This window comes from Anomaloglossus baeobatrachus, chromosome 6 (assembly GCF_048569485.1).
Source record: "Anomaloglossus baeobatrachus isolate aAnoBae1 chromosome 6, aAnoBae1.hap1, whole genome shotgun sequence".
NCBI classification, from domain to species: Eukaryota; Metazoa; Chordata; class Amphibia; order Anura; family Aromobatidae; genus Anomaloglossus; species Anomaloglossus baeobatrachus.
The window spans coordinates 90,398,134-90,424,871 of record NC_134358.1 but is presented as its reverse complement, the minus strand read 5'-3'; the positions used below and the strand labels follow the sequence as shown (position 1 = coordinate 90,424,871).

General features: G+C 48.7%; 1 protein-coding gene across 1 annotated transcript in view; it reads right to left on the bottom strand.

The window, feature by feature from the left end:
* C6H8orf88 (chromosome 6 C8orf88 homolog) overlaps positions 1-26,738 on the bottom strand; it is an 81,518-nt gene that overhangs the window by 28,277 nt on the left and 26,503 nt on the right. The window contains exons 4-7 of the mRNA XM_075316267.1: positions 19,776-19,877; positions 19,285-19,364; positions 18,046-18,133; positions 10,039-10,145 (exon numbers count right to left, since the gene is read on the bottom strand). Of these exons, the coding sequence (XP_075172382.1) occupies positions 10,039-10,145; positions 18,046-18,133; positions 19,285-19,364; positions 19,776-19,877 (377 nt within the window). The remainder of the gene's footprint in view (positions 1-10,038; positions 10,146-18,045; positions 18,134-19,284; positions 19,365-19,775; positions 19,878-26,738) is intronic.

Here is a 26,738-nt window from a genome sequence, read left to right as displayed (position 1 = left end):
AAGCATGAAAACTGAGGAGCCCGTGATCCCACGGGAGGGTGTATAGCCAGAAGGGGAGGGGCCTTACACTTTTAAGTGTAATACTTTGTGTGGCCTCCGGAGGCAGTAGCTATACACCCAATTGTCTGGGTCTCCCAATGGAGCGACAAAGAAACAATTTTTTTTCCTTTTTTTTTTTCGTCTTTTTACATCATGGGTTAGTAATAAGGGTGTCAGCCGACATCAACCCCAAAAATATTACCCGAATTGACACCGCACCAGAGAAATGAAGAAGAGCCAGGAAAGTGGCAGAATTGGTGCATCTAATGTGATGTGCTAAACCTGGGGCGGCTGCGGGCTGATATATTTAGGCTGGAAAGGGCCAAATTACTATGGGCCTTCCCAGCCTGATGATATCAACCACCAGCTATCTGCTTTACCTTGGCTGGTTTTCAAAAAATGGGGGAGTCCTCGTCATTTTATTAATTATTTACTTACTTAGTTCCCAGCAGCAGCTTAGGAGTCAGAAATGCATCCAGGTGTCCATTTGGCACGGTTTCCATCCATTTCAGAGATTTTCCTGTCCCCCTTCCAGCCCTTCTGGGGGAGGACTTCAGGAAAAATGCCAACGTTTCCCATTCACTTCCATTATACTTGTTACTCAAGTTGAGCCCCCGTCTGAGCATCCAACCTGCTTGATTCGAGTATTCAAGCATTTTAGTGCTCACTCATTACCATGGAGTTAGTGCAAAATATTTTTCAAAATAAGCCATATTATCACGTTTTAGGCCCCACTCTATCCTTAAAATATGCCCCTTCTTCCTTTGCGAGGAGGGTTGCAAAGAATTTCTAAACCGTACACTAACCATGGCTCATTTACCGTGTTTCCCCAAATATACAGTTAGGTCCAGAAATATTTGGACAGTGACACAGGTTTTGTTATTTTAGCTGTTTACAAAAACATGTTCAGAAATACAATTATATATATAATATGGGGTGAAAGTGCACACTCCCAGCTGCAATGAAGGGAATTTTGTTTACTTACCATAAATTCCTTTTCTTCTAGCTCTAATTGGGAGACCCAGACAATTGGGTGTATAGCTTCTGCCTCCGGAGGCCACACAAAGTATTACACTTAAAAGTGTAAGGCCCCTCCCCTTCTGCCTATACACCCCCCGTGGGATCACGGGCTCCTCAGTTTTAGTGCAAAAGCAAGAAGGAGGAAAGCCAATAAACTGGTTTAAGCAAATTCAATCCGAAGGAATATCGGAGAACTGAAACCATTCAACATGAACAACATGTGTATACAAAAAAACAGGGGCGGGTGCTGGGTCTCCCAATTAGAGCTAGAAGAAAAGGAATTTACGGTAAGTAAACAAAATTCCCTTCTTCTTTGTCGCTCTATTGGGAGACCCAGACAATTGGGATGTCCAAAAGCAATCCCTGGGTGGGTAAAATAATACCTCGCAATAGAGCCGTAAAACGGCCCCTTTCTACAGGTGGGCAACCGCCGCCTGAAGGACTTGTCTGCCTATGCTGGCATCCGCCGAATCATAGGTATGCACCTGACAGTGTTTCGTGAAAGTGTGGAGGCTGGACCAGGTAGCCGCCTGACACACAAGCTGAGCCGTAGCCTGGTGCCTCAAGCCCAGGACGCATCCCCCGCTCTGGTAGAATGGACCTTCAGCCCTGAGGGAACCGTAAGCCCAGCAGAACGATAAGCTCGAGAATTGGTTCCTTGAACCACCGAGCCAGTCTTGATTTGGAAGCTTGCGACCCTTCACGCTGGCTAGCGACAAGGACAAAGAGTGCTTCCGAGCGGCGCAGGGGCGCCGTACGATCGATGTAGAGTCTGAGTGCTCTCACCAGATCTAATCAAGTGCAAATCCTTTTCACATTGGTGAACTGGATGAAGACAAACAGAGGGTACGGGATACCCTGATTGAGATGAAAGGGGGGATACCACCTTAGGGAGAAATTCCGGAACCGGACGCAGAACCCCTTGACCTGGTGAGACACCGGGAAGGGGACTTTGCACGACAATGCTGCCCCGACAGACACTCTCCGAAGTGAAGTGACTGCCCCTAGGAAAACCACTTTCTGCGAAAGGCGTGAGAGAGAAAAATCCCTCATAGGCTCAAATGGTGGTTTCTGAAAAACCATCAGCACCCTGTTCAAATCACAGGGTTCGAACAGTCGTTTGTAAGGAAGGACTAAGCGGCAAACCTCCTGCAGGAACGTGCGTACCTGAGGAAGTCTTGCTAGGCGCTTCTGAAGAAAATACAGAGAGCGCTGAGATTTGTCCCTTAAGGGAGCCGAGCGACAAACCTTTTTCCAAACCGGATTGCAGGAAGGAAAGAAAGTAGGCAAGGCAATTGGCCAGGGAGAAACTCCCTGAACAGAGCACCAAGATAAGAATATCTTCCACGTTCTGTGGTAGATCTTGGCAGATGTGTGATTTCTGGCCCGTCTCATAGTGGTGATGACCTCTTGAGATAACCCTGCAGATGTTAGGATCCAGGACTCAATGGCCACACCATCAGGTTGAGGGTCGCAGAATTCAGATGGAAAAAACGACCCTTGAGACAGCAAGTCTGGTCGGTCTGATAGTGCCCACGGTTGGCCTACCGTGAGATGCCACAGATCCGGGAACCACGACCTCGTTGGCCATTTTGGAGCGACGAGGATGGCGCGGCGGCAGTCGGACCTGATCTTGCGTAACACTCTGTGCAACAGTGCCAGAGGTGGGAACGCATAAGGGAGTTGAAAACTGCGACCAATCCTGAACAAAGGCGTCTGCCGCCAGAGCTCTGTGATCGTGAGACCGCACCATGAATGCCGGGACCTTGTTGTTGTGCTGAGACGCCATTAGGTCGACGTCCGGCATCCCCCAGCGGCAACAGATCTCCTGAAACACGTCCGGGTGAAGGGACCATTCCCCTGCGTCCATGCCCTGGCGACTGAGAAAGTCTGCTTCCCAGTTTTCTACGCCCGGGGTGTGGACTGCGGATATGGTGGAGGCCGTGGCTTCCACCCACATCAAAATCCGCCGGACTTCCAGGAAGGCTTGCCGACTGCGTGTTCCTCCTTGGTGATTGATGTAAGCCACCGCTGAAGAGTTGTCCGATTGAATTCGGATCTGCTTGCCTTCCAGCCACTGCTGGAACGCTTTTAGGGCAAGACACACTGCCCTGACTTCCAGAACATTGATCTGAAGGGAGGACTGTTGCTGAGTCCACGTACCCTGAGCACTGTGGTGGAGAAAAACTGCTCCCCACCCTGACAGACTCGCGTCCGTCGTGACCACCGCCCAGGATGGGGGTAGGAAGGATTTCCCCTTCGACAATGAAGTGGGAAGAAGCCATCACCGAAGAGAATCTTTGGCTGCCTGAGGGAGGGAGACGTTCCTGTCGAGAAACGCCGACTTCCTGTCCCATTTTCTAAGGATGTCACATTGTGCAACCCTGCTGCAGTGACCGCTGTTTGTCCAGCGGAAGTATCACCATCGCCGATAGGGCATGAAATTCCATGCCTAGATATGTCAGCGATTGTGCCGGTGTCAGAATTGACTTTGGAAAATTGATGATCCACCCGAAGCTCTGGAGAATCTGTAGAGTAGCGTTGAGGCTGTGTTGGCATGCCCCTTGAGAGGGTGCCTTGACAAGCCGAACGTCCAGGTAAGGATTCACCGAGTGTCCCTGAGAGTGGAGGACCGCTACTACTGTTGCCATGACCTTGGAGAAAACCCGCGGGGCTGTCGCCAGGCCGAAATGCAGTGCCGCGAACAGAAGGTGTTCGTCTCCTATGTAGAACTGCAGGAAGCGCTGATGCTCTGGAGCGATCGGCACGTGGAGATAAGCGTCCTTGATACCGATCGATGCAAGGAATCTCCTTGGGACATTGACGAAGCGGAGGGATTCCTCCGGATCCGCCGGGTTTTAACGTGTCTGTTGCCCTGACGGAAAGACCCGCCATTTTTTGGGACCACAAACAAGTTGGAGTAAGAACCGTGACCCTGTTGCTGAAAAGGAACCGGGACCACCACTCCTTCTGCCTTCAGAGTGCACACCGCCTGCCTGAGAGCCTCGGCTCTCTTGGGAGGCGGAGATGTTCTGAAGAATCGAGTCGGAGGACGAGAGGAAAACTCTCTCCTGTAACCGTGATTTAGGCCGTGAATCGGCATTCCTCTGATCCTTCTGAGGCCTTTTGGACGAGGAGAATTGGACCTGCCCGCGCCCCGCAAGGACCGAACCTCGACTGTCCCCTCCTCTGTTGGGGTAAGATCGGTTTAGCCTGTGGAAAGCATGTATCCTTTTCCTTTTGATTGTTTGATGATTTCATCCAGTCGCTCACCAAACAAGCGGTAACCAGAGATTGGCAAACTGGTTAGGCACCTTTTGGAAGCAGAATCTGCCTTCCCTTCTCGCAACCACAAGGTTGTGCGTATTACCACTGAATGGTCGGACGCAACCGCCTTCCGGCTCGCCGAGTCCAGGACAGCATTGATGGCGTATGACGCAACCGCTGACGTTTGAGATGTTAAAGACGCAGCCTGCGACGCAGACAAACGCTTAACTGCTTCAATTTGCGCTTGAGCCGCTGAGACCGCTTGGAGCGCCCAGACGGCTGCGAAAGCTGGAGCAAAAGACGCGGCAATAGCTTCATAGGCATCTTTGAGTGAAGCCATATCTTCCACTGCAACTAAGGATTTAGCCGCTGGAGATAGGCGGTCCACATTGGAACACTGAACCCAGCCCTTGACAACGTCAAAGGGAAGAGATAACGTGTATCCTTAAGGCGTTTGGAAAAAACGATATCTGGACAAGCCTGGTTGGTCTGGACTGCCTCCCTGAAGTCAGAGTGATCCAGAAACGTACTCAATGTACGCTTGGGGAACCTGAAACGGAACTTCTCCTGCTGAGAAGCTGACTCCTCAGGCGTAGGAGCTGAGGGAGAAATAACCAACATTTGATTGATGGACGCCGTAAGATCGTTCATTACGGTATCACAATCAGGTGTATCCAGGTAGCGAACGTTCTCAGGATCAGAATCCTGATCAGATACCTCCGCCTCATCATAGAGAGTGTCCCCATGCTGAGGCCCTGAATGATGCGGTGATGTCGAGGGATGCTCCCAGCGAGGTCACTTAGGGGGTCTGGGACTGCGTCCGAGTCAGACCCCTCACCCTGGGATCCCTGAGACACTCCAGGAGCACCTTGTTGTACCAACTGGAGGGGGACCAGGGGTAATGAAACAACAGTGCCCCTGGTCTGAGAGACCGGTCTGGACTGCAAAGCTTCTAGTATCATAGCCAGACTGCAAGGCTTCTAGTATCATAGCCATAGACTCAGAAAGTCTGAAGTAAATGCTGCAAACTCCGTCCCCATCACCTGGACCATTAGCAGAGACTCCGGCTGAGTAAGTTCCACAAGGACCGTGCATTGCATACAATTGGGGTCCGTGGAACCTGCCGGCAGTATAGCCGTACATGCTGTACAGGCTGCATAGAAAACCTGTGCTTCTGCACCCTTGTTTTTCACAGACGATATGCTGTTATCTCCCCCGAACAATCAAGGAGGGTATATAGCCAAAATACAAAAGTGCGACCGAACAGTGCAATGTATAGCGTACAAGCATATATCTATATGTGCATTTCGGCACTAGTGGGGTCAGCACCACAGGTGCTGCTTACCGCCCGCTCACAGCGGTTGTGTGACCACCAGAATCCCTGCCAGGGTCTTCCCAAACTTGTCTCTTTTCTCAGCCACAGAAAAAACTGACATGAATGGCTGCCGGCGTCCTGTGTAGAGGAGGAGGCCGTGGGCGTGCCCCAGAAAGTGCGGGAATCCGGTTTCACACTGTGTACAGTGAGAGGGGTGGAGTATGGAAAGCATGCTCCAGCTCTCAGCGCTGCCGTGCTGTGCAGCGTCACGCCCTTACCCTGACTGGCAGGCCTGTGGGCGGTAACGAAGTGAGACTAGGCCGCAAAAGCCGGGGACTAGAGTGATAAGCGCGGTCCGGCATATAAGCCCTGGTCGGCGCGGAAGTCCCCGGCGCACCACAAGTCCCAGCCGCGCCTGAGATAAAAATGGCAGCGGCGGTTAGCGCGGCAGTCCCCCAATACTCTAACACACCCAGCTACGCTGTAGTGTGCGATGGCACCAGTGCGGGCAGCGCCGCCGTCCCTGGCGCACTAACACACCCAGCAGTGCTGCCGTGTGTCTGTGCGCGGTCCCCTTTATGGGGACACAGAGTACCTCAATCGTAGCAGGGCCATGTCCCTGAAGATACTCAGCTCCATGTCCAGCAGAGTCCCAGGGGCTGTGGATGGAGCACGGTCTCCTGTGCCTGGAGACCGATAAGATCCCACTTCACCCAGAGCCCTAAGGGGATGGGGAAGGAAAGCAGCATGTGGGCTCCAGCCTCCGTACCCGCAATGGGTACCTCAACCTTAACAAACACCGCCGACAAAAGTGGGGTGAGAAGGGAGCATGCTGGGGGCCCTAGTATGGGCCCTCTTTTCTTCCATCCGACATAGTCAGCAGCTGCTGCTGACTAAACAGTGGAGCTATGCGTGGAATGTCTGACCTCCTTCGCACAAAGCATGAAAACTGAGGAGCCCGTGATCCCACGGGGGGTGTATAGGCAGAAGGGGAGGGGCCTTACACTTTTAAGTGTAATACTTTGTGTGGCCTCCGGAGGCAGAAGCTATACACCCAATTGTCTGGGTCTCCCAATAGAGCGACAAAGAAATGAGAGTTTTCACATCCAAATCGGAGAAAGGGTTTAGGAATCATAGCTCTGTAATGCATAGCCTCCTCTTTTTCAAGGGACCAAAAGTAATTGGACAAGGGACTCTAAGGGCTGCAATTAACTCTGAAGGTGTCTCCCTCGTTAACCTGTAATCAATGAAGTAGTTAAAAGGTCTGGGGTTGATTACAGGTGTGTGGTTTTGCATTTGGAAGCTGTTGCTGTGACCAGACAACATGCGGTCTAAGGAACTCTCAATTGAGGTGAAGCAGAACATCCTGAGGCTGAAAAAAAAGAAAAAATCCATCAGAGAGATAGCAGACATGCTTGGAGTAGCAAAATCAACAGTCGGGTACATTCTGAGAAAAAAGGAATTGACTGGTGAGCTTGGGAACTCAAAAAGGCCTGGGCGTCCACGGATGACAACAGTGGTGGATGATCGCCGCATACTTTCTTTGGTGAAGAAGAACCCGGTCACAACATCAACTGAAGTCCAGAACACTCTCAGTGAAGTAGGTGTATCTGTCTCTAAGTCAACAGTAAAGAGAAGACTCCGTGAAAGTAAATACAAAGGGTTCACATCTAGATGCAAACCATTCATCAATTCCAAAAATAGACAGGCCAGAGTTAAAATTTGCTGAAAAACACCTCATGAAGCCAGCTCAGTTCTGGAAAAGTATTCTATGGACAGATGAGACAAAGATCAACCTGTACCAGAATGATGGGAAGAAAAAAGTTTGGAGAAGAAAGGGAACGGCACATGATCCAAGGCACACCACATCCTCTGTAAAACATGGTGGAGGCAACGTGATGGCATGGGCATGCATGGCTTTCAATGGCACTGGGTCACTTGTGTTTACTGATGACATAACAGCAGACAAGAGTAGCCGGATGAATTCTGAAGTGTACCGGGATATACTTTCAGCCCAGATTCAGCCAAATGCCGCAAAGTTGATCGGACGGCGCTTCATAGTACAGATGGACAATGACCCCAAGCATACAGCCAAAGCTACCCAGGAGTTCACGAGTGCAAAAAAGTGGAACATTCTGCAATGGCCAAGTCAATCACCAGATCTTAACCCAATTGAGCATGCATTTCACTTGCTCAAATCCAGACTTAAGACGGAAAGACCCACAAACAAGCAAGACCTGAAGGCTGCGGCTGTAAAGGCCTGGCAAAGCATTAAGAAGGAGGAAACCCAGCGTTTGGTGATGTCCATGGGTTCCAGACTTAAGGCAGTGATTGCCTCCAAAGGATTCGCAACAAAATATTGAAAATAAAAATATTTTGTTTGGGTTTGGTTTATTTGTCCAATTACTTTTGACCTCCTAAAATGTGGAGTGTTTGTAAAGAAATGTGTACAATTCCTACAATTTCTATCAGATATTTTTGTTCAAACCTTCAAATTAAACGTTACAATCTGCACTTGAATTCATTTCAAATCCAATGTGGTGGCATGCAGAGCCCAACTCGCGAAAATTGTGTCACTGTCCAAATATTTCTGGACCTAACTGTATGACAGTCTTATATTATTATATTATTTTTTGCCCCAGATAATTTGCTAGGGTTTATTTTTGAGGAAACAGGTTGGGGGAAGTTTACCTCCCCCAAAAAAGGAAAATGATTGCGAGGTAGGTCTCTTTTTGGCGTGTCTACTTTCCTTAAATACTCCAGAACTCTTCATTAACTTTTTTAGCTGCATGGACTCTTTATTGGGCCACAATACTGCAAGGGCTTACTTTCGGATAAATACGGTAATTTAGTAATTTTCCCTCATTTTGCATCAGCATTTCGCAGCTTTATAAGTCCTGATTATGGTCAAAGAAATAAAAAAAAAAAATTGTCATTTTCAGCTGCCAAAGCTCTAGTTCTACAAGAAGAAAAAAAAAATTAAAAAAAAAAGTTTATACTATATTCTAAAGGGGTTATCTCATTTTGAGAAAATGGACTGCAAGAACTGTGAAACAGATAAAATAAGGAGTGATGTTCACCCTCCCCAGGTCCCACTGCTGCTCACATGTCGGGGTTTGTGTGACATGTCGATGGCGCACATCACTGCTGTAATAATGCGGCAAGGTGGATGGCACAAGCTACACAGCTCGGTGACTGGCTACCGCAGTGATGTGCGCAGTTGCAGTGATGGCTGGTTGAGCCATTTTACAGCACCTGTAATCCACTTACCTACAGCAGTCAGAGGAATGACACTAGCAGCCACTATCCACCCACACAGTAGAGGAGGTTGTGCCGATATCCAATATTGGATGTTCGCTAAAACCAGTCCCCTTATGAGCTTCTTTTTCTCTCTTAGGCCCTGTGCGCACACTGCGTTTTTACTCACTTTTATTTTGCGTTTTTCCTGCAGAAATTTCTGCAGACATTCCCCAGCAAAACCTATGGGGAAAAAAATAGCTGTGTGCACCCTGCGTTTTTTTCTCAAGAACATTCTTTCTGCAGAATTTCTTGAGAAAAAGACCAAAAACGCAGTAAAAACACGTGTTTTTGGTGCGTTTTTTGACCGAAAGTGCCCTAATCTTTCAGACTCTCAAATTTCTTGAGAAAAATCTTTTCTAGTGTGAACAGAGCCTTAATCAGGGTTTAGAGTTGTGGATGCATTGTGTTTTCACACACTACAAGCATAGTGGATTTTAAGGAATCCCATTCCCACTGTGCTTGTTTTTCCCCACAGTGTAAACTGACATAGAACGCGGCTTCCCGAGCGGCATGTCAATTTATTGCTGCAGAGCTGCGAGCGTCCTCCGGAGGGAGAACAGAGAGAAAGACCGCAGTGGCCCGGACACAGATTGTGGGCACAGGCAGATCTGGTCTCCTACGAAGAGCACTCGCAGCCCCGCAGGAGAGAGCATGCTGTGTCCAGGATGCAGCATGTCCGGTAAATGGGCACATACCCTGAAGAAATCCATAAAGGAGACGATAAACAGCTGATAATCAGTGTTGGCTGATCATCGGAAAATGGTACCAGTGGCCGCTGCCATACCCAGGAAGGGTCATCATTGTAACCAATTTCCCATAGTATCAACAACATTTACAGAGGGTGGAAAATGATACTGAGCAATCTGTTCCGGGCACCAGACTGCTATTAAAGTGGTCTCATATGACCAATACAAGTCCTGGGCCCTGATGATATGGGAGGGCAGGCAGACTATCAGCAGACTATCGGCGGTGTTTACATTGGCAGGAGTAGACTGAGCCTTCTAGTGAACAGAACATTTCACAGATACTGATCAGTGGCCACCAATATCTCACACCCCTGGAGTCACGCTGGATTATACACTGGTCCCAGAACTTACCGGATCCCGAAGAACAATGGGAAAATCTGGTAAATACTTCGGCTTCTTTTTGCTCAAAGATACCTTTGATATTTGGATCAAGAAGTCTCTGCTGTAAGTGATTCTCTCTGCACATGGAGAGACATGGGTGAGAAACGGAGCACGGCCAAGCATCCAGAACAGAGCCTCAACCCCGAACGACGATGAGTGAAACGTCACAATCCAGCCAAGCCCCAACCCCCCCAGTGCTGCACGTGTCCCCGATGTCTTACAAGATGGCTATCAGACTTTCTTAACAAAGCAAACTATAAAAAACACTGTCTTTAAAAGTGGTTTACCAAATCCCAACATTTATAATATCCACAGAATATGCCGGTCAGATGAAAGAATTGTTATATCCGAAAAATGGGGGGGGGGGTCTCATCATCACTCAAAAATTGTTGTAGAGGTGGGTACACAAGCAAGCTCTGCAGCCAGGCCACAGAGTTGTGATCAAAATTATTCAATCCCCAATGTACATTTGTTGATTAACAACATTTACAAACTTTCTCCTGTTTGTAAATAAAATAAAAGAAGAACAATTTAACAAGTAATTACAAGAGGTTTCTCCAAATTCAGCATAAAGAAGGGAATTTTATTTACTTACCGTAAATTCCTTTTCTTCTAGCTCCAATTGGGAGACCCAGACAATTGGGTGTATAGTTATGCCTCCGGAGGCCACACAAAGTATTACACTAAAAGTGTAAAGCCCCTCCCCTTCAGCCTATACACCCCCCGTGCTGCCATGGGCTCATCAGTTTTGGTGCAAAAGCCAGAAGGAGGAAAAAATTATAAACTGGTTTAAAGTAAATTCAATCCGAAGGAATATCGGAGAACTGAAACCATTTAACATGAACAACATGTGTATACAAAAACAGGGGCGGGTGCTGGGTCTCCCAATTGGAGCTAGAAGAAAAGGAATTTACGGTAAGTAAACAAAATTCCCTTCTTCTTTGTCGCTCCTTATTGGGAGACCCAGACAATTGGGACGTCCAAAAGCAGTCCCTGGGTGGGTAAATAATACCTCATAATAGAGCCGTAACGGCTCCGTCCTACAGATGGGCAACTGCCGCCTGAAGGACTCGCCTACCTAGGCTGGCATCTGCCGAAGCATAGGTATGCACCTGATAGTGTTTCGTGAAAGTGTGCAGGCTCGACCAGGTAGCTGCCTGACACACCTGCTGAGCCGTAGCCTGGTGTCGCAAGGCCCAGGACGCTCCCACGGCCCTGGTAGAATGGGCCTTCAGTCCTGAGGGAACCGGAAGCCCCGAGGAACGGTAAGCTTCGAGAATTGGTTCCTTGATCCACCGAGCCAGGGTTGACTTGGAAGCTTGTGTCCCTTTACGCTGGCCAGCGACAAGGACAAAGAGTGCATCCGAGCGGCGCAGGGGCGCCGTACGAGAAATGTAGAGTCTGAGTGCTCTCACCAGATCTAACAAGTACAAATCCTTTTCACATTGGTGAACTGGATGAGGACAAAACGAGGGTAAGGAGATGTCCTGATTGAGATGAAAAGTGGGCAAGGCAAATGGCCAGGGAGAAAATCCCTGAGCAGAGCACCACGACAGGAATATTTTCCACGTCCTGTGGTAGATCTTGGCGGACGTTGGTTTCCTAGCCTGTCTCATAGTGGCAATGACCTCTTGAGATAATCCTGAAGACGCTAGGATCCAGGACTCAATGGCCACACAGTCAGGTTGAGGGCCGCAGAATTCAGATGGAAAAACGGCCCTTGAGACAGCAAATCTGGTCGGTCTGGCAGTGCCCACGGTTCGCCGACCGTGAGATGCCACAGATCCGGGTACCACGACCACCTCGGCCAGTCTGGAGCGACGAGGATGACGCGGCGGCAGTCGGCCCTGATCTTGCGTAACACTCTGGGCAACAGTGCCTAAGGAGGAAACACATAAGGAAGCCGAAACTGCGACCAATCCTGAACTAAGGCGTCTGCCGCCAGAGCTCTGTGATCTTGAGATCGAGCCATGAATGTTGGGACCTTGTTGTTGTGCCGTGACGCCATTAGGTCGACGTCCGGCATCCCCCAGCGGCAACAGATCTCCTGAAACACGTCCGGGTGAAGGGACCATTCCCCTGCGTCCATGCCCTGGCGACTGAGAAAGTCTGCTTCCCAGTTTTCTACGCCCGGGATGTGAACTGCGGATATGGTGGATGCTGTGGCTTCCACCCACAGCAGAATCCGCCGGACTTCCTGGAAGGCTTGCCGACTGCGTGTCCCACCTTGGTGGTTGATGTAAGCCACCGCTCTGGAGTTGTCCGACTGAATTCGGATCTGCTTGCCTTCCAGCCACTGCTGGAACGCTTTTAGGGCAAGATACACTGCCCTGATCTCCAGAACATTGATCTGAAGTGAGGACTCTTGCTGAGTCCACGTACCCTGAGCCCTGTGGTGGAGAAAAACTGCTCCCCACCCTGACAGACTCGCGTCCGTCGTGACCACCGCCCAGGATGGGGGTAGGAAGGATTTCCCCTTCGATAATGAGGTGGGAAGAAGCCACCACCGAAGGGAAGCTTTGGTTGCCTGAGAGAGGGAGACGTTCCTGTCTAGGGACGTCGGCATCCTGTCCCACTTGCGTAGGATGTCCCATTGAAGTGGACGCAGGTGAAACTGCGCGAAAGGGACTGCTTCCATTGCTGCCACCATCTTCCCCAGGAAGTGCATGAGGCGCCTCAAGGGGTGTGACAGACCTTGAAGGAGAGATTGCACCCCTGTCTGTAGTGAACGCTGTTTGTCCAGCGGAAGCTTCACTATCGCTGGAAGAGTATGAAACTCCATGCCAAGATATGTCAGCGATTGGACCGGTGTCAGATTTGACTTTGGAAAATTGATGATCCACCCGAAACTCTGGAGAATCTCCAGAGTAACGTTGATGCTGTGTTGGCATGCCTCTTGAGAGGGTGCCTTGACCAGCAGATCGTCTAAGTAAGGTATCACTGAGTGACCCTGAGAGTGGAGGACCGCAACTGTAGCCATGACCTTGGTGAAAACCCTTGGGGCTGTCGCCAGGCCGAACGGCAGTGCCGCGAACTGAAGGTGTTCGTCTCCTATGGCGAAGCGCAAGAAGCGCTGATGCTCTGGAGCAATTGGTACGTGGAGATAAGCATCCTTGATATCGATCGATGCTAGGAAATCTCCTTGGGACATTGAGGCGATGACGGAGCGGAGGGATTCCATCCGGAACCGCCTGGTCCTTACGTGTTTGTTGAGCAGTTTTAGGTCCAAAACAGGACGGAAGGACCCGTCCTTCTTTGGAACCACAAACAGGTTGGAGTAGAAACCGTGACCCTGTTGCTGAAGAGGAACCGGGACCACCACTCCTTCTGCCTTCAGAATGCCCACCGCCTGCAGAAGAGCCTTGGCTCGCTCGGGAGGCGGAGATGTTCTGAAGAATCGAGTCGGAGGACGAGAGCTGAACTCTATCCTGTAACCGTGAGACAAAATGTCTCTCACCCAACGGTCTTTTACTTGTGGCAGCCAGGTGTCGCAAAAGCGGGAGAGCCTGCCACCGACCGTTCGCACAAAGCATAAAAACTGATGAGCCTGTGGCAGCACGGGGGGTGTATAGGCTGAAGGGGAGGGGCTTTACACTTTTAGTGTAATACTTTGTGTGGCCTCCAGAGGCATAGCTATACACCCAATTGTCTGGGTCTCCCAATAAGGAGCGACAAAGAAATGCAACTTTTACTGACTACTGCAGTCTCGGAACTATTCTCCCATTCATGACAAGAGGCTTTGGTGCTTAGAAAAGACCCTTCCGGCTATTTATCACATTTGCAGCAGGTCATAACAGCCAGACACTAGGTTGTGGCAGCGTTCCAGGGTAATCTTAGCCCATTCTACATGAACAATGACCTCCAGGTCACTAACATCCTTTGTGAAACAAGTGATCCAAAAAAGTATGAAAAGAGATCAATGTCATGTAGAAACAAAGAAAAGGGTGTGGGGGGGAACCTGGATGTGGCACAAAGAGGCTGCCAGCCTCATTCCTGAGAAGGTCAATGATGAAAAACCCTCAAGTATTGCAACATACTTCCACAAGATCTGTGGCAGCAGGCACTGAGGTTTCAGTTTGAACAGTAAGATGCATACTAGAATGCCAGGGCTAGAAAGACATCACCTCTACTGATCCAAAGCACAAGACGAGCCCACGCCAATATGCTAAAAACACTATAAATAATGCACAGAGGTTCAGGGATTTTGTTCTGTGGAGTGAAGAGAAAACAGGAACAGTCCAGGTCTAAGGATCAGTGGTATGTCTGGAGGAGGATTGAAGCATCGGCTGAAAGGTTCAACCTGCCTACAGTGAAGCGTGGCGGGGGCTCCGTGATGTCTACAGTGAAACTATGGGCCAGTACATCTGTTTGCACTCAGAGGATGCAGGGCAGCCAACTAACTTAATAATGGTGGCATTTAACAGGCTGTTAGGCTGGGGACACACGAGCATATGGCATGCAATGCAAGAGCATTGGATGCCATATGATAATGACCCCCCCGACTCCTGCTCTGCTGCGAGTGTAAGCTCAGAGTCATTATACTGTGATGTGATTCTTCGATTGGATCACGGCTGCAAAGGGGGGGGATTAATCTTCCCATCTCCTCCATTATCAGCTGATGCGATTATCGCACTGCACTCCAGTGTCATCTGAGTGCAGTGCAATGTTCCACTTGAACCCGTAGACTTGTATGGGTGCTAGTGAATACGGATCAGATTATAGCATGCTGCGATTATTTTCTCAGTCAGATTATGGCTGAGAAAAAATAAAATAAAAACTGCAAATGGGAATGGCACCATAGAGTAACATGGGCCTGTTTTACTCGTCATGTGTCCTAGCCCTTAGCTGGGCCTTGTGCTTCACATGTGTGACCTGTGCAAGACTTATCTTTGTGCAATTCAAATACTGGGCAATCACCCCCCCCCCTCCCCTTCCCTCAATGAACTGGTAGGTTGAGAGTGGTTGTATCATCAGTATATTGCACCTGTGTTACCTTCTTTAAAGGGGTTAAATGGGGACTGCTGCATACCTGTTTGTGCACTTGTATGAATGAGTTTGGCTGGTTAATACTATTGCCTTTTTTGCTAGGTTTATAGAATTATCTTGAAATAACAAAAAAATAATTGCTGCTTTTATTATTTTGTGTTCTGTGAAGAAGCTGAAGCTCAGATGTCATTGGACCTTCCAACAGGACAACAACCTCAAGGATACCTCAATGTCCACCAATGACTAGGTTCAGAAATCCTGCAAGTTTCTGGAATAGCTGTTATAGGCCTGTTTCACACATCCGGCATTTCTCCGGATTGCCCGATCTGGCGCATTTCAGTACAGTGTAATACAGTACAATGGCATCGCGGCAATCTCCGGTCACATGCTGTCATGTGATTGGAGGTTGCTGCGATACCATTGTACTGTATTACACTGTACTGGAATACGACGGATCTGGCAATCCGGAAAAATGCCGGATGTGTGAAACGGGCCAGAGTTGTCTGACTTGAACATCATAGAACATTTTTTATGGGATTTTGGAGTTATTATACACAAATCCCAAAAATATTTCTGACCTGGAGGCCATTGGTCATGAGGAACGGGCTCCAATTCCTCAGGAACGCTGTGAGGAGTTGTTGTCTGTCTGTGTCACGTTTGCAGCTGGTCATAGTAACCAAAACGTGCTCTTCTCAGTACTAAAAGTTTGTCATAAAGAGGTTAAATATTTTTGGGACTGCAGTAATTAGTAAAAATGTAATGTTATGCTGAATATGGAAAAAAAAAAACCCCACAATATTAGTGGTATTGAGCGAACGTTTATCGGTCTATTGCAGACATCAGAAAATTAGCAAATTTCACTAATAAACCTAACTTGCTCTGGGGGTTGAATACTTTTGATTTAAACCGTGTGTCACCAGTTGGGAAAACTCAAAGCCTTTACTAAAACCTTATCATAAGCAAATTACTAAAAATAAAACATAGTCATCTGGGAACACGTCGTACAGGAGGTTAGGGTATGTTCACACAAGGCAGCTTTCACTGCACTTTTAGCACGGTTTTTACCTTTGTGTCATGCAAATCTATACTAATAAAACGCTGCTGTCCCAGCAAAGTATGAGATCCTAGAAAAAAGACACACACACTGACTGAAAGAATGAGCAGGTCAATTCTTCGAAGCATTTTTGCCACGATTTTTCACCCTACAAGTAGTGATGGGCAGAGTCACAGATACCCAGAACTGATCGCAGCTATCTGGCCAGACACCGGTCCACATATACGTATATGGAGACCAGAATACGGTGCTTAAAAATGGTGTTAGAAAGGATAGAGGGATTGGAGCAAGTGTGCGAAACTTACCAGTCTAAAGCGTTGCTGTAACTCCTGGCCGCTCATTAGCCTCATGCATATGCACTGCTTTCCCCCGCAAACCGGCGTCTGGGATTGGTTGCAGTCAGATGCGCCCCCACCCTGAGTGGTAGCGTCTCACTGCTTGCAGTCACAAGTGCTATGTGCGTCTATATTGTGGTGTAAAAATGAATTGGAGTAGTGTTACCCCATATTATGATACCCAGCGCAGATAAAAGCATACGACTACAGGCTGCAGCCCCCAGATGTGCACTTATCTTGGCTGTGAATCAAAATAAGAGGAACCGCAAGTGGCTTTTAAGAAAAAATATTATTATTATTATAGTAATAATAATAATACAAAAACAAACAAAGTGCAGTTCCCCATCCCCCCCAATTTTGATACCCAGCTATGATAAAGCCCGACTGGCCTGCTGGCTGGTATTCTCAGATTGGGGAGACCCATGCTTATTGGACGGGCCCCCCAGCCTAAAAATTTCAGCCTGCAGCCACCCAGGATTGCCGCATCAATTAGATGCGAGAATCCCAGAACTTTACCCGGCACTTCCCGAGTGTTCTGGTGCAGTGGCAATAAGCCTAATAAGGGATTAATGTCAGCTCACAGCTGCCACTAAGCCCAAGATTAGTATTGGGGAGGATCTTATGAGACCCCTATTACTAATCTAAGTGAAAAGAAATAAAAAACACAAACATCAAAAAAATCCTTTATTTGAAACTAGACAAAAAAAAAAAAGCATCCTCTTTCACCCCTTTATTAACCCTCCAAAAAAAATCCAGCAGGTCTGAAGTAATCCACACAAGGTCCCATGACAATCCCGGCTCTGCTACACCTGAAGTGACAGTGTGTGATATTTTTTAGGCTGGGGGGGCCCAATAAGCATAGGTCTCCCCAGCTTGAGAAAACCAGTCCTCAACCTTACCATGACTGAGTATCAAAACTGGGGGGGGCCGCAAGCTTCTTTTTTTTAAATTACTTTATTTAAATAAATAATTAATAAAAAAAAGCAGCATGCAGTTCCTCTTATTCTGATACCCAGCCAAGATAAGCACATGGCTGAAGGCTGTAATCGAATGCTTTATCTTTGCTGGGTATCAAAAAAATTTGCTTAGGGTTCCCCCAGATTATATTTATTTATTTTTATACCATGATATAGACGCACATAACGCTGATGACTGGAAGCAGTCAAATGCGCTGCCACTCAGGGTGGGGGGTGCATCTGGCTGCAACCAATCACAGACCCTGGCAGGTGGGGAAGCCGTGCATATGCATGAGACTAATGAGTGACCCCAGAAGTAGAATGAGCAGCAGCAGTTACTGCTGCGCTGGAGACTTGGTACGTATAGGTGCTTGCTGTATTTTTTTTTTAACTTTTGAACCCACGTGGGATCTACCCATCACTACCTACAAGTCATTAAGGAAATGTAAACCCCCCCCCCAAAAAAAAAACAAAAAAAAAAAACACCAAGAGACTTCCTGCCATAAGATAAGGCCTTGTTGCAGGGAAAAAAAAAAGCAGCAAAAATGCCCCGTGTGAACATAGCCTAACAAACTGGTATTTTCTGGCAAAATAGGCCGGTCATCAAAATAAATGTGCACTGCTTTATACACAGATTCCTTTTTACCTTTTTTAGCATTTACTGATGGTTTTTCTGTTGGTTTTTCAGTTGCCCCTTCTTTGAACACATCGTGCAGGCCCCCATTAGAGCCCCACTACACCAGGAGAAAATACAGGGGCATTATCAATTTGACCAGAATAGAGCTCTAAATGGACATTATGGGCCATTTTGTAACAAATAAAAAAACAAACAAAAAAAAAAACAAACAAAACACCTCACCACCTGGAATTAAAACAGTTCGGGATTATACATCCCTTCAAACGAGTTTAAAAAAAAAATAAATAAAATTGATTTGCATTTCAAAAAGGCCATTTTATTTATTTATATTTTTTTACCATGGTCTTAAGAACGAAAGGTAGGTAGTTGCTAACCCTACGCTTGTTTTACCCAGCGCAGACCTCTGCCAGCACATTGTGTGGCTCCCGCTATAGAGAAGCGGCTTCTCTTCTGCTCTGCTGACGGGGCAGTACTGCGGATGTCATGCTGACTGACTGCCAGCTCCCCACTGCCTGACTGCGGGACACCAGCTGCCAATCAGGATGATGTGGCTAGTCATGCCCCGTCAACAGAGCAGAGCGAAAGAGGAAGAGCTGCTCTGTTGAAACTAAGCAGCAGAATAACCATAAGCCCATCACTCGGCACGGCCGCACACTCTCCGGACAGGAGTGGGTCAGATGCATGTATTTCTATGCAGCTGACATGCTCCTGTCCGGAGAGCGGCAGGCCATGCCGAGCGATGTGCTGCGAGTCACTCACAAGTGTGGCTCCAGCCGCAGGAACAGCCCGGGATGGCTCGGAGTCAGCGCTGGGTAGGACACCTACTCTGCCCATTAGTTCTTAGACCCATAGTTAATTCTTTCTGACTAGAGGGCTCGGCCCTGCTCAATGCAAATGTACAGAGCGAGCCCGCACCCTCTAATCGGATTCTGGCTGAGAGTCTGCATACCGCATACTTGTGGCCACGTGACCGCCGTTTTTGGCACATAGGTCTGCAGTCGCATAGGTCTGCAGTCGCATAGGTCTGCAGTCCCATAGGTCTGCAGTCCCATAGGTCTGCAGTCCCATAGGTCTGCAGTCCCATAGGTCTGCAGTCCCATAGGTCTGCAGTCCCATAGGTCTGCAGTCCCATAGGTCTGCAGTCACTGAGTTTAGACGAGACAACCCCTTTAAATGCTTTTCATAATCATGAGCAAAATCTACAACACGAAGGTGTGACCCTGAGTCCTCACAGATACTGTGTCTTACCAAATGACAGTGCTCCTTAATGCGGTCTGTGCAATGATCGGGAAATTTAGCTTTGTCGACGTTCCCCATATAAATGGATCCTGCAAAACAAAGGAAGTAGTTTTATCACAATCTTCTATCCATACTCTCCTGATCAGGCAGAGCCCGTGCTACAACGGTCAGTGGATGGCAGAATACTGGATTTCTATAGAGGAGATATCAGAGGAGCTTCTTGATGCGTTTTCCAATTACCATGTCCCTATTGTGCGGTATCTTACATCATTACAGCCTTTAACCTGTAGAAGTCATTTGCTCCTTCAGTCCCATAGACAATGAATGGTGCTGTACAGTGCACGTCAGCCCACTGCTCAACCCTTACAGGGCATTTCAGACCCCTGTCCTCTGGATTTGTAGGATCCTCGCCCCACCTACCCTGTGTAGAGGTGATAATCTTTTACATTATATAATGTGGCTGATTGGAAGAAGACAAATGTATGAGTGATTGTGCTCACCGTGGTCAGGAATACTGCGCCGGATTGGTCTCGCTGGCTGAAGATTCTTACGGAAGAACTTTCTTCTGACTTCCATTTCATTGCTCAGCAGCAACTCACAACCTGACACGGTAATGTTACAGTCACTCCATAGATAAAGTCATTCAGGTGATAAAAAGTGGGAAGGTGCAAGGCGGGCACAGAAAGCTCCGGGGGGGAGGCGCAGGGCAGGAACAGAATGCCCCGAAGAGGAGGAGGGGTAGAAGACGCTAGGCAGGCACAGAAAGCACTGTTTGGACTGGGGCAACATAAAAAACATACTAACATAAAAAAAACACTTATAGTCACCTAGGGGGTGGCCCGGTCCTGTGGGTGTCGCTCCTCTTGGTCCGGTGCCTCCTCCATCTTGTGCAGTCACCGTCCTCCTTCTACTCCTTCCATGTTCAGGCGGTCTTTAACCTTTCCTCGCGCCTGCGCATTACAGTACTTTTATCTGACCTCAGCAGGATAGATCACAGTGTGCCTGCGGAGGACCACAATGGCGGCCTGTGTGGATAACATAGAACACATCATCCACATTGGGCTGGGTAGAAGGAGGACGGCGACTGCACAAGATGGAGGAGGCACCAGACTGGAGAACAGCCACACCCATCGGACCGGAACGCCCCTTAGGTATTATAAACTGTTTTTTACGTTATACACAGCGGCCTAGGCTCTTATATACAGTATTCTAGCATACTGTATATAAGAGCTCAGTGGTGGTGGCTGCAGCTTATAGGCGACAAATCTGGTGACCGGTTCCCTTTAAGGGTATGTCTGCAGGTTTGGTGCAGAAAATTTTGCTATGAAATCTGCGCCTTCTGATGCTTTTTTTTTAATGACGTCAATGGGTGGAAGGGCTACAAAACACTGGGAAAATGCCCCAAATCACATGCTGCTGACTTTTATACCAAATCTGCAAAGTTAAAAAAAATGCAACATGCGCACAGCACTTCAGAAAGCTCAGACTTTACTAGCGTCACCATAGGCATGCAGATTTTGGTGCGGATGTGTCAAGAAATGCCCCGTGTGCACACAGCCTTAAGTCACCACTCCAGGAGGTTTTTTCATACATTGCACAGCTGGAGAGGTGCTTTAATTCTAAGTCCTGTGCCCCCCGTCTGATACTCACCTGACGGCACCTTCATCTTCTAACACTGCTCCTCCGGTCGCTCTCGTTGATTTGTGACCTGCCGGCAGCTCCAGTGTTTCATGGAGTGTTCTAGAGGTCATAACTCAATACAAGTCTATGAGAGCCTCGCTCTGGCTTTGTCCTGGCTCTTATAGAGATGCATTGGGAGATTGTGTCATAACTTTTGACTTCAGGCCAATCAGAATTTCCGGGCACAAGATGGCGTCGAGGAACCAGAGTGACATTGGTAAACGGCGAAGACGCCAGAAGGTGAGTATAAGACAGGGTGCAGGGGACTCTGCTTTAAAGCACCACTGCAGGAGGGGGGGGGGGGGACAAAACGCAGGATTGGGGCTTTACCAACAGGTCAGCGTTTGGTCCGGCACCCTCTGATCAGCTGCGGCTGGCTGTAATCAGTGAGTTGAGCTGGGTGTGAAGCAGCCGGTCAGACATACCTGTGACTGTGGGGCGTCAGACCACCATCCTGACACCAATGACCAGTCCTAAGGGGACGGCGGCGGTGTCATATGCCCAGATAACCCCTTTAATGTGACATTTTTGTCAGAAAGTAATCCTAAAAATACACATACATCGCCTTTCTATAAGGCGATGTGCCCACGTGGCTTTTTTTTGTTTTTTTTCATGCGTTTTAATCAATAAAAGCAAGGAAACAGCATCCCAGCAAAGTGTATGGGAATCGTGACTCGCTGGGCACACGCTTTTTCCTTGCAGATTTTGTTGCTGAAAAAAAGGAGTATGTCAATTGTTTATTTCCTGCATTTCTATAATCCCCTGCAATGCTTTATCACTACAGGGGATTATAACGCAGCACTTCGCCCCACATACAGTGCATACAGCATGGTGTGTGAGGCTCTCCGTAGCTCAGTAACCCAGGGTCATCATGGTGAAGACCCAGGGTTACTATACCAGCAATCGGTTCCCTGTGATTGCATTACAAGGACCGGATTGCCAGGGAGGGGTAAGCGATTCCTCTGACTGCCTGATGAATTCTGCGATCGCACCATTCACGAGGTTAAGTTGCCGGGAGCGGCGCAGGGACAGCTCCGGGCAGCGAGAGCCAGGTCCTGGCTGTAACATCAGCTGCAGGGCCGGCGGCGATCGCAGGGGTACAGTGCAGGAACCCCCGCAATCCCCATTACTAAAAAAAAAAAAAGAAAAAAGACAGGAAAAAAACGCAAATGCGCAATTAAAAAAAAAAAAAAATGCACGATTTTTTCAATTGTTTTTTTTCATGCCAAAACAAGCTTCTTTGTGTGCAGAAAAGCAGCAGATAAAGCATCGTGGGTACATAGCCGAACACTTTTTTCCTATTTTTCTTTACATTAGTCAGGGAGGTCTACAGGGTCAAGTGCAACTATAAACTGCCTTATAAAACAGGTCCTCCTACTGATGCGCCACCAGGAAAAGAAAACGTTATGCCTCTTATAACATGGGGAGGAGTAAATTAAAAAATAAATAAATTATTATTTATTTAATAATATGATGAAGAATGACTGCGTCACCAAGGGCCACAGGCTGGGGAGACCGGGACCCTGCTGGGGCTATTATGTCCAGCTAAAGGGCCCCAACCATGGAGAGAGGGCCCCTGGGGTCACAGAGGCGGGGTCTCCGAGAGACCACCATTACTCCACTATGGAAACCGCAATGCTTGTTCTGTCCATGATGCTGCCGTCTGGACCAGGACTAATAATGAGAATCTTAGGATGAAGCTGGAGAGAAGGTAGAAAAGGTCATCTGGTCGTCATCATGTCCGAGCAGTGGATAACCCCCCAGGCCCTGTACAGCCAAAACAGAGGCTGCCCCCTGTGGAGTCTGTGGCCGCCGTGCCCCCCCATAGAGCCTGCAGATGCCTGCCCCCGGCCCCCCGTAGGGCCTGCAGATTCCCCCCCCCCATGAAGCCTATGGACACCCGGCCCCGGCCCCCCCATAGAGCCTGCGGACACCCGCACAAATCTACAGTCGCCCAGTTCCCCTTAGAGGAGCCTTTAATCATCCACCCCTTCCTTGAGGAACCTGCTCGCCACCCCCAGACTTCCCCTACAACCACCAAGGGCGCTGTGGCTCCGCACCAGTAGACGTGGCTTATGGGTTCTTTTCCACTTGTGTACGGCTTCTGATGCGAGAGCATCGGAAGCAATATGCTAATGACCCTCTGCTGCGTGTGTCAGACAAGGGTCATGCGACTGTGATGCGATCATATCACAGCCTCAGAGAAGGAGGGGGGGGGCACATTCTCCCATCTCCTCCGGGGCCTGTCTCTGCGTACGTCACACTGCAGACGGATGACATGCGAGTGCAGTGCGATGTTTCACATGCTCTCAGACTTGTATGGGGGTGCGTGAGCCGAGACTCGCTGCGATTGCAGAGACCACGATTCATGACGAAGAAAAGTAAGCAAGAGGACACTGCTTCATTGATTAAAGGGAAGCGGCCACCAGTTTTTTGGCCTATAAGCTGCAGCCACCACCAGTGGGCTGTTATACACAGGATTCTAACATGTTGTATATAAGAGCCCAGGCCGCTGTGTAAAACATAAAAAACACTTTATAATACTCACCTAACGGTTGCTGCAGGTGGAGTTGGGTCATATGGGTGTCTCCGTTCTCCGGTGCCGGCACCTCCTCTTTCAGCTATGTTCATCCTCCTTCTGAAGCCAGGGTGCATGACGCATCCTACGTCATACACACTCGCTGGTCCCGCGCAGGCGCACTACGATGGCCGAAAGAGTAGGCGTCAGACAATGGAGACACACATCTGACTGTTGTGCACCGGAGCAACCTTCCAGGTGAGTATTATATAGTGTTACGTTCTACACAGCGGCCTGGGCTCTTATATACAGCTGCAGCTTATAGGCCCCAAATCTGGTGACAGGTTCCATTTAACTGGTGCGAGTCCCATGTTTTATCGGATCGCACTCACACATAGAAATCACAAGTGGAAAGGCCTATGATGGGGAAAGAGTGGGTGAGAGGACGGCAAACCGCCAGAAACCGGAGACAACACGGAGCAGCCCGCATTTATCATCAGTGTACTGTGCGGAGAGGAGCGGTCACAGTAATCATCCCCACACAGAGTTGGAGGCCCCGTTACCTGCAACAGATCCCTCCGCGCCGCTATCACTTCCTATCTCAGTAACGATACTGGTAACTGTCCACCTCCGCGCAGCGCGTGGCCTGTGCGGCGGCTCTGCAGTTACATAGAGTGGCCACAACCACGGCCGTCGCGCAGTGTGAGCTCTGCGGATATCGCCTGTGCATACAGGGCGTGCTAGGAGTAAATAAGTATTGCAGCGGCTTTACCTCTTCTATTGTGTGTGATGTCCCTACATGCGCCTCAGGCTGCTTACGGGGCTCTACATAGCTCCAGAGAGCCCGCGCTGCACACAGGATCAGGGAGCCAATAGGAGCACTGCATACGTGATCATTTAGAGTACAGGTCACGCCTGCCAATCACAGGGCGGCCGTGGCCCTACAGGTCAGTTACTCTGTAGGCGTGGTCATACATGTAAATCACAAGGTAGGCGTGACACGGCAATTTCCTTAGAGTGGGCGTGGTCATACATGGAAATCGCTGGTTGGGCGTGGTCACTCGCAGGGCGGGCGTAACCCCTATATGTCAATCAGAGGGTGGGTATGTGTTAATGAAATTGTAGGCATGGCCTATACGCAGCAACCGCAGCATGGGTGTGGCCTCTACTTGTCAATCACAGGGTGCACCCGTGGTGTTTTGTTTTTTCTATACTTTTTACCTAGTGTTTATTCCACTTTTTGCATTCTTTTGTTACCCCCAACCAGCCTGTTACTCTAGGCTCTCGTTCACACACAGCATTTACCAGAAACAGCAATTTTAGAAATCTCATTCACAAGGTGCATTTTTTTTCCTTTTTTTCTGGTTTTTTTTTTGCATTTTTTTTAACCAGTAGATAAGAGGCTATGTTCACACTGCGGTTTTTTTTTGTCATTATATTTGGCTCATACTCCAACCCCCCCCCCCCCTCCTTCCAAAAAAGAAAATAAAAATTCATAAAATATATTTGTTGCACACTTCAGAGTCATTTGAATGAGAAAAGGCTCTGGATTTTTTTCTACACATTTTTTATGTCAACTTTCCTCATGTAAGTCACAGAAAACATGTTTTTCACCGTTTTATCACAGTTTTTGATGCAGTTTTTTGCAGAGAAAACAAAAAAAAAAAAAAATCACATCTTATAATAAAAACTGCATCATAAACTGCGAATGAAGAAACATGTCACAGACGCCATCTTTGGCTGATGAGAATGTCTGCACCGTTTCTGCACCTTTTGGCAGGAAGAACGCAGACTAAGTATTTTTTCCTAATTTGTGATGCATTTTTCAAATTTAAAGGAGTTGTGCGACAAACTCAAAATTTTTTGTTAAATTAATCTGTGCTGTATTGTCATATAAAACACCCCTACATTGTCATTTTTTGTTTTCTAACTTTTGTTCCTCTTGAATTATTCCTTTATTCTCTGCAGCTCTTTGTTTACCTTCAGCTCAAGCAAACTGACCACTTCCTGTGCCAAACCTCCCAGTCACAGTTGGCACCGCCCGGCCTCAGTGTCCAGCCTCGCCCCCTGCACACACATTCCCTGTCAGTATTCTGCCCCAGCACTGACCTATTATCACTACAGCATTGCAAATAACAGCCCCACATAGGGCACTATACCTACACACACACACACACAGGGCTCTGCACCTACACACACACACACACACACACACACAGGGCTCTGCACCTACACACACACACACACACACACACAGGGCTCTGCACCTACACACACACACACACACACACAGGGCTCTGCACCTACACACACACACACACACACAGGGCTCTGCACCTACACACACACACACACAAAGGGCTCTGCATCTCCACCCACACACACACACACACACACACACACATACACACAGGGCTCTGCATCTCCACACACACACACACAGGGCTCTGCATCTCCACACACACACACACACAGGGCTCTGCATCTCCACACACACACACACACAGGGCTCTGCATCTCCACACACACACACACAGGGCTCTGCATCTCCACACACACACACAGGACTCTGCACCTACACACACACACACACACACACACACACAGGGCTCTGCACCTACACACACACACACAGGGCTCTGCTCTGCACCTACACACAAAGGGCTCTGCACCTACACACACAGGACTCTGCATCTACACACACACACACAGGGCTCTGCATCTCCACACACACACACACACACAGGGCTCTGCACCTCCACACACACACACACACACAGGGCTCTGCACCTCCACCCACACACACACAGGGCTCTGCACCTCCACCCACACACACACAGGGCTCTGCACCCCGACCCACATACACCCGGCACTCTGTACCAACTTTCCACCATCGCTCTGCACCGACCCTCCCCTACCCCCATAGACATGTAGGGAATACATACTCACCCGTCCTCGCCGCTCCTGCACGTTCGTCCGCTGTCTGTGCTCTGGACATATCAGCACGGTAGTGACGTCACTGCTGTCCTGAACTGTCAAACACAGACAGCGGGACAGTGATGAGAAGCTGCGCTCCTTCTCATCAGTGCTTTCAAATGTATTGGTATCTGTGATGCCGATACATTTGAATGTGCGATCCTGAGCAGGGGGCCCGCTACTGGCAGTGACACCGTGGGCAGTCACAGCAAGGCCCCAGGTCACGGACCCCACAGCAGTGCCGGGGGAGGTTGCGGGGAGAGTACGGGGTGCGGGGGAATGTGTGGGG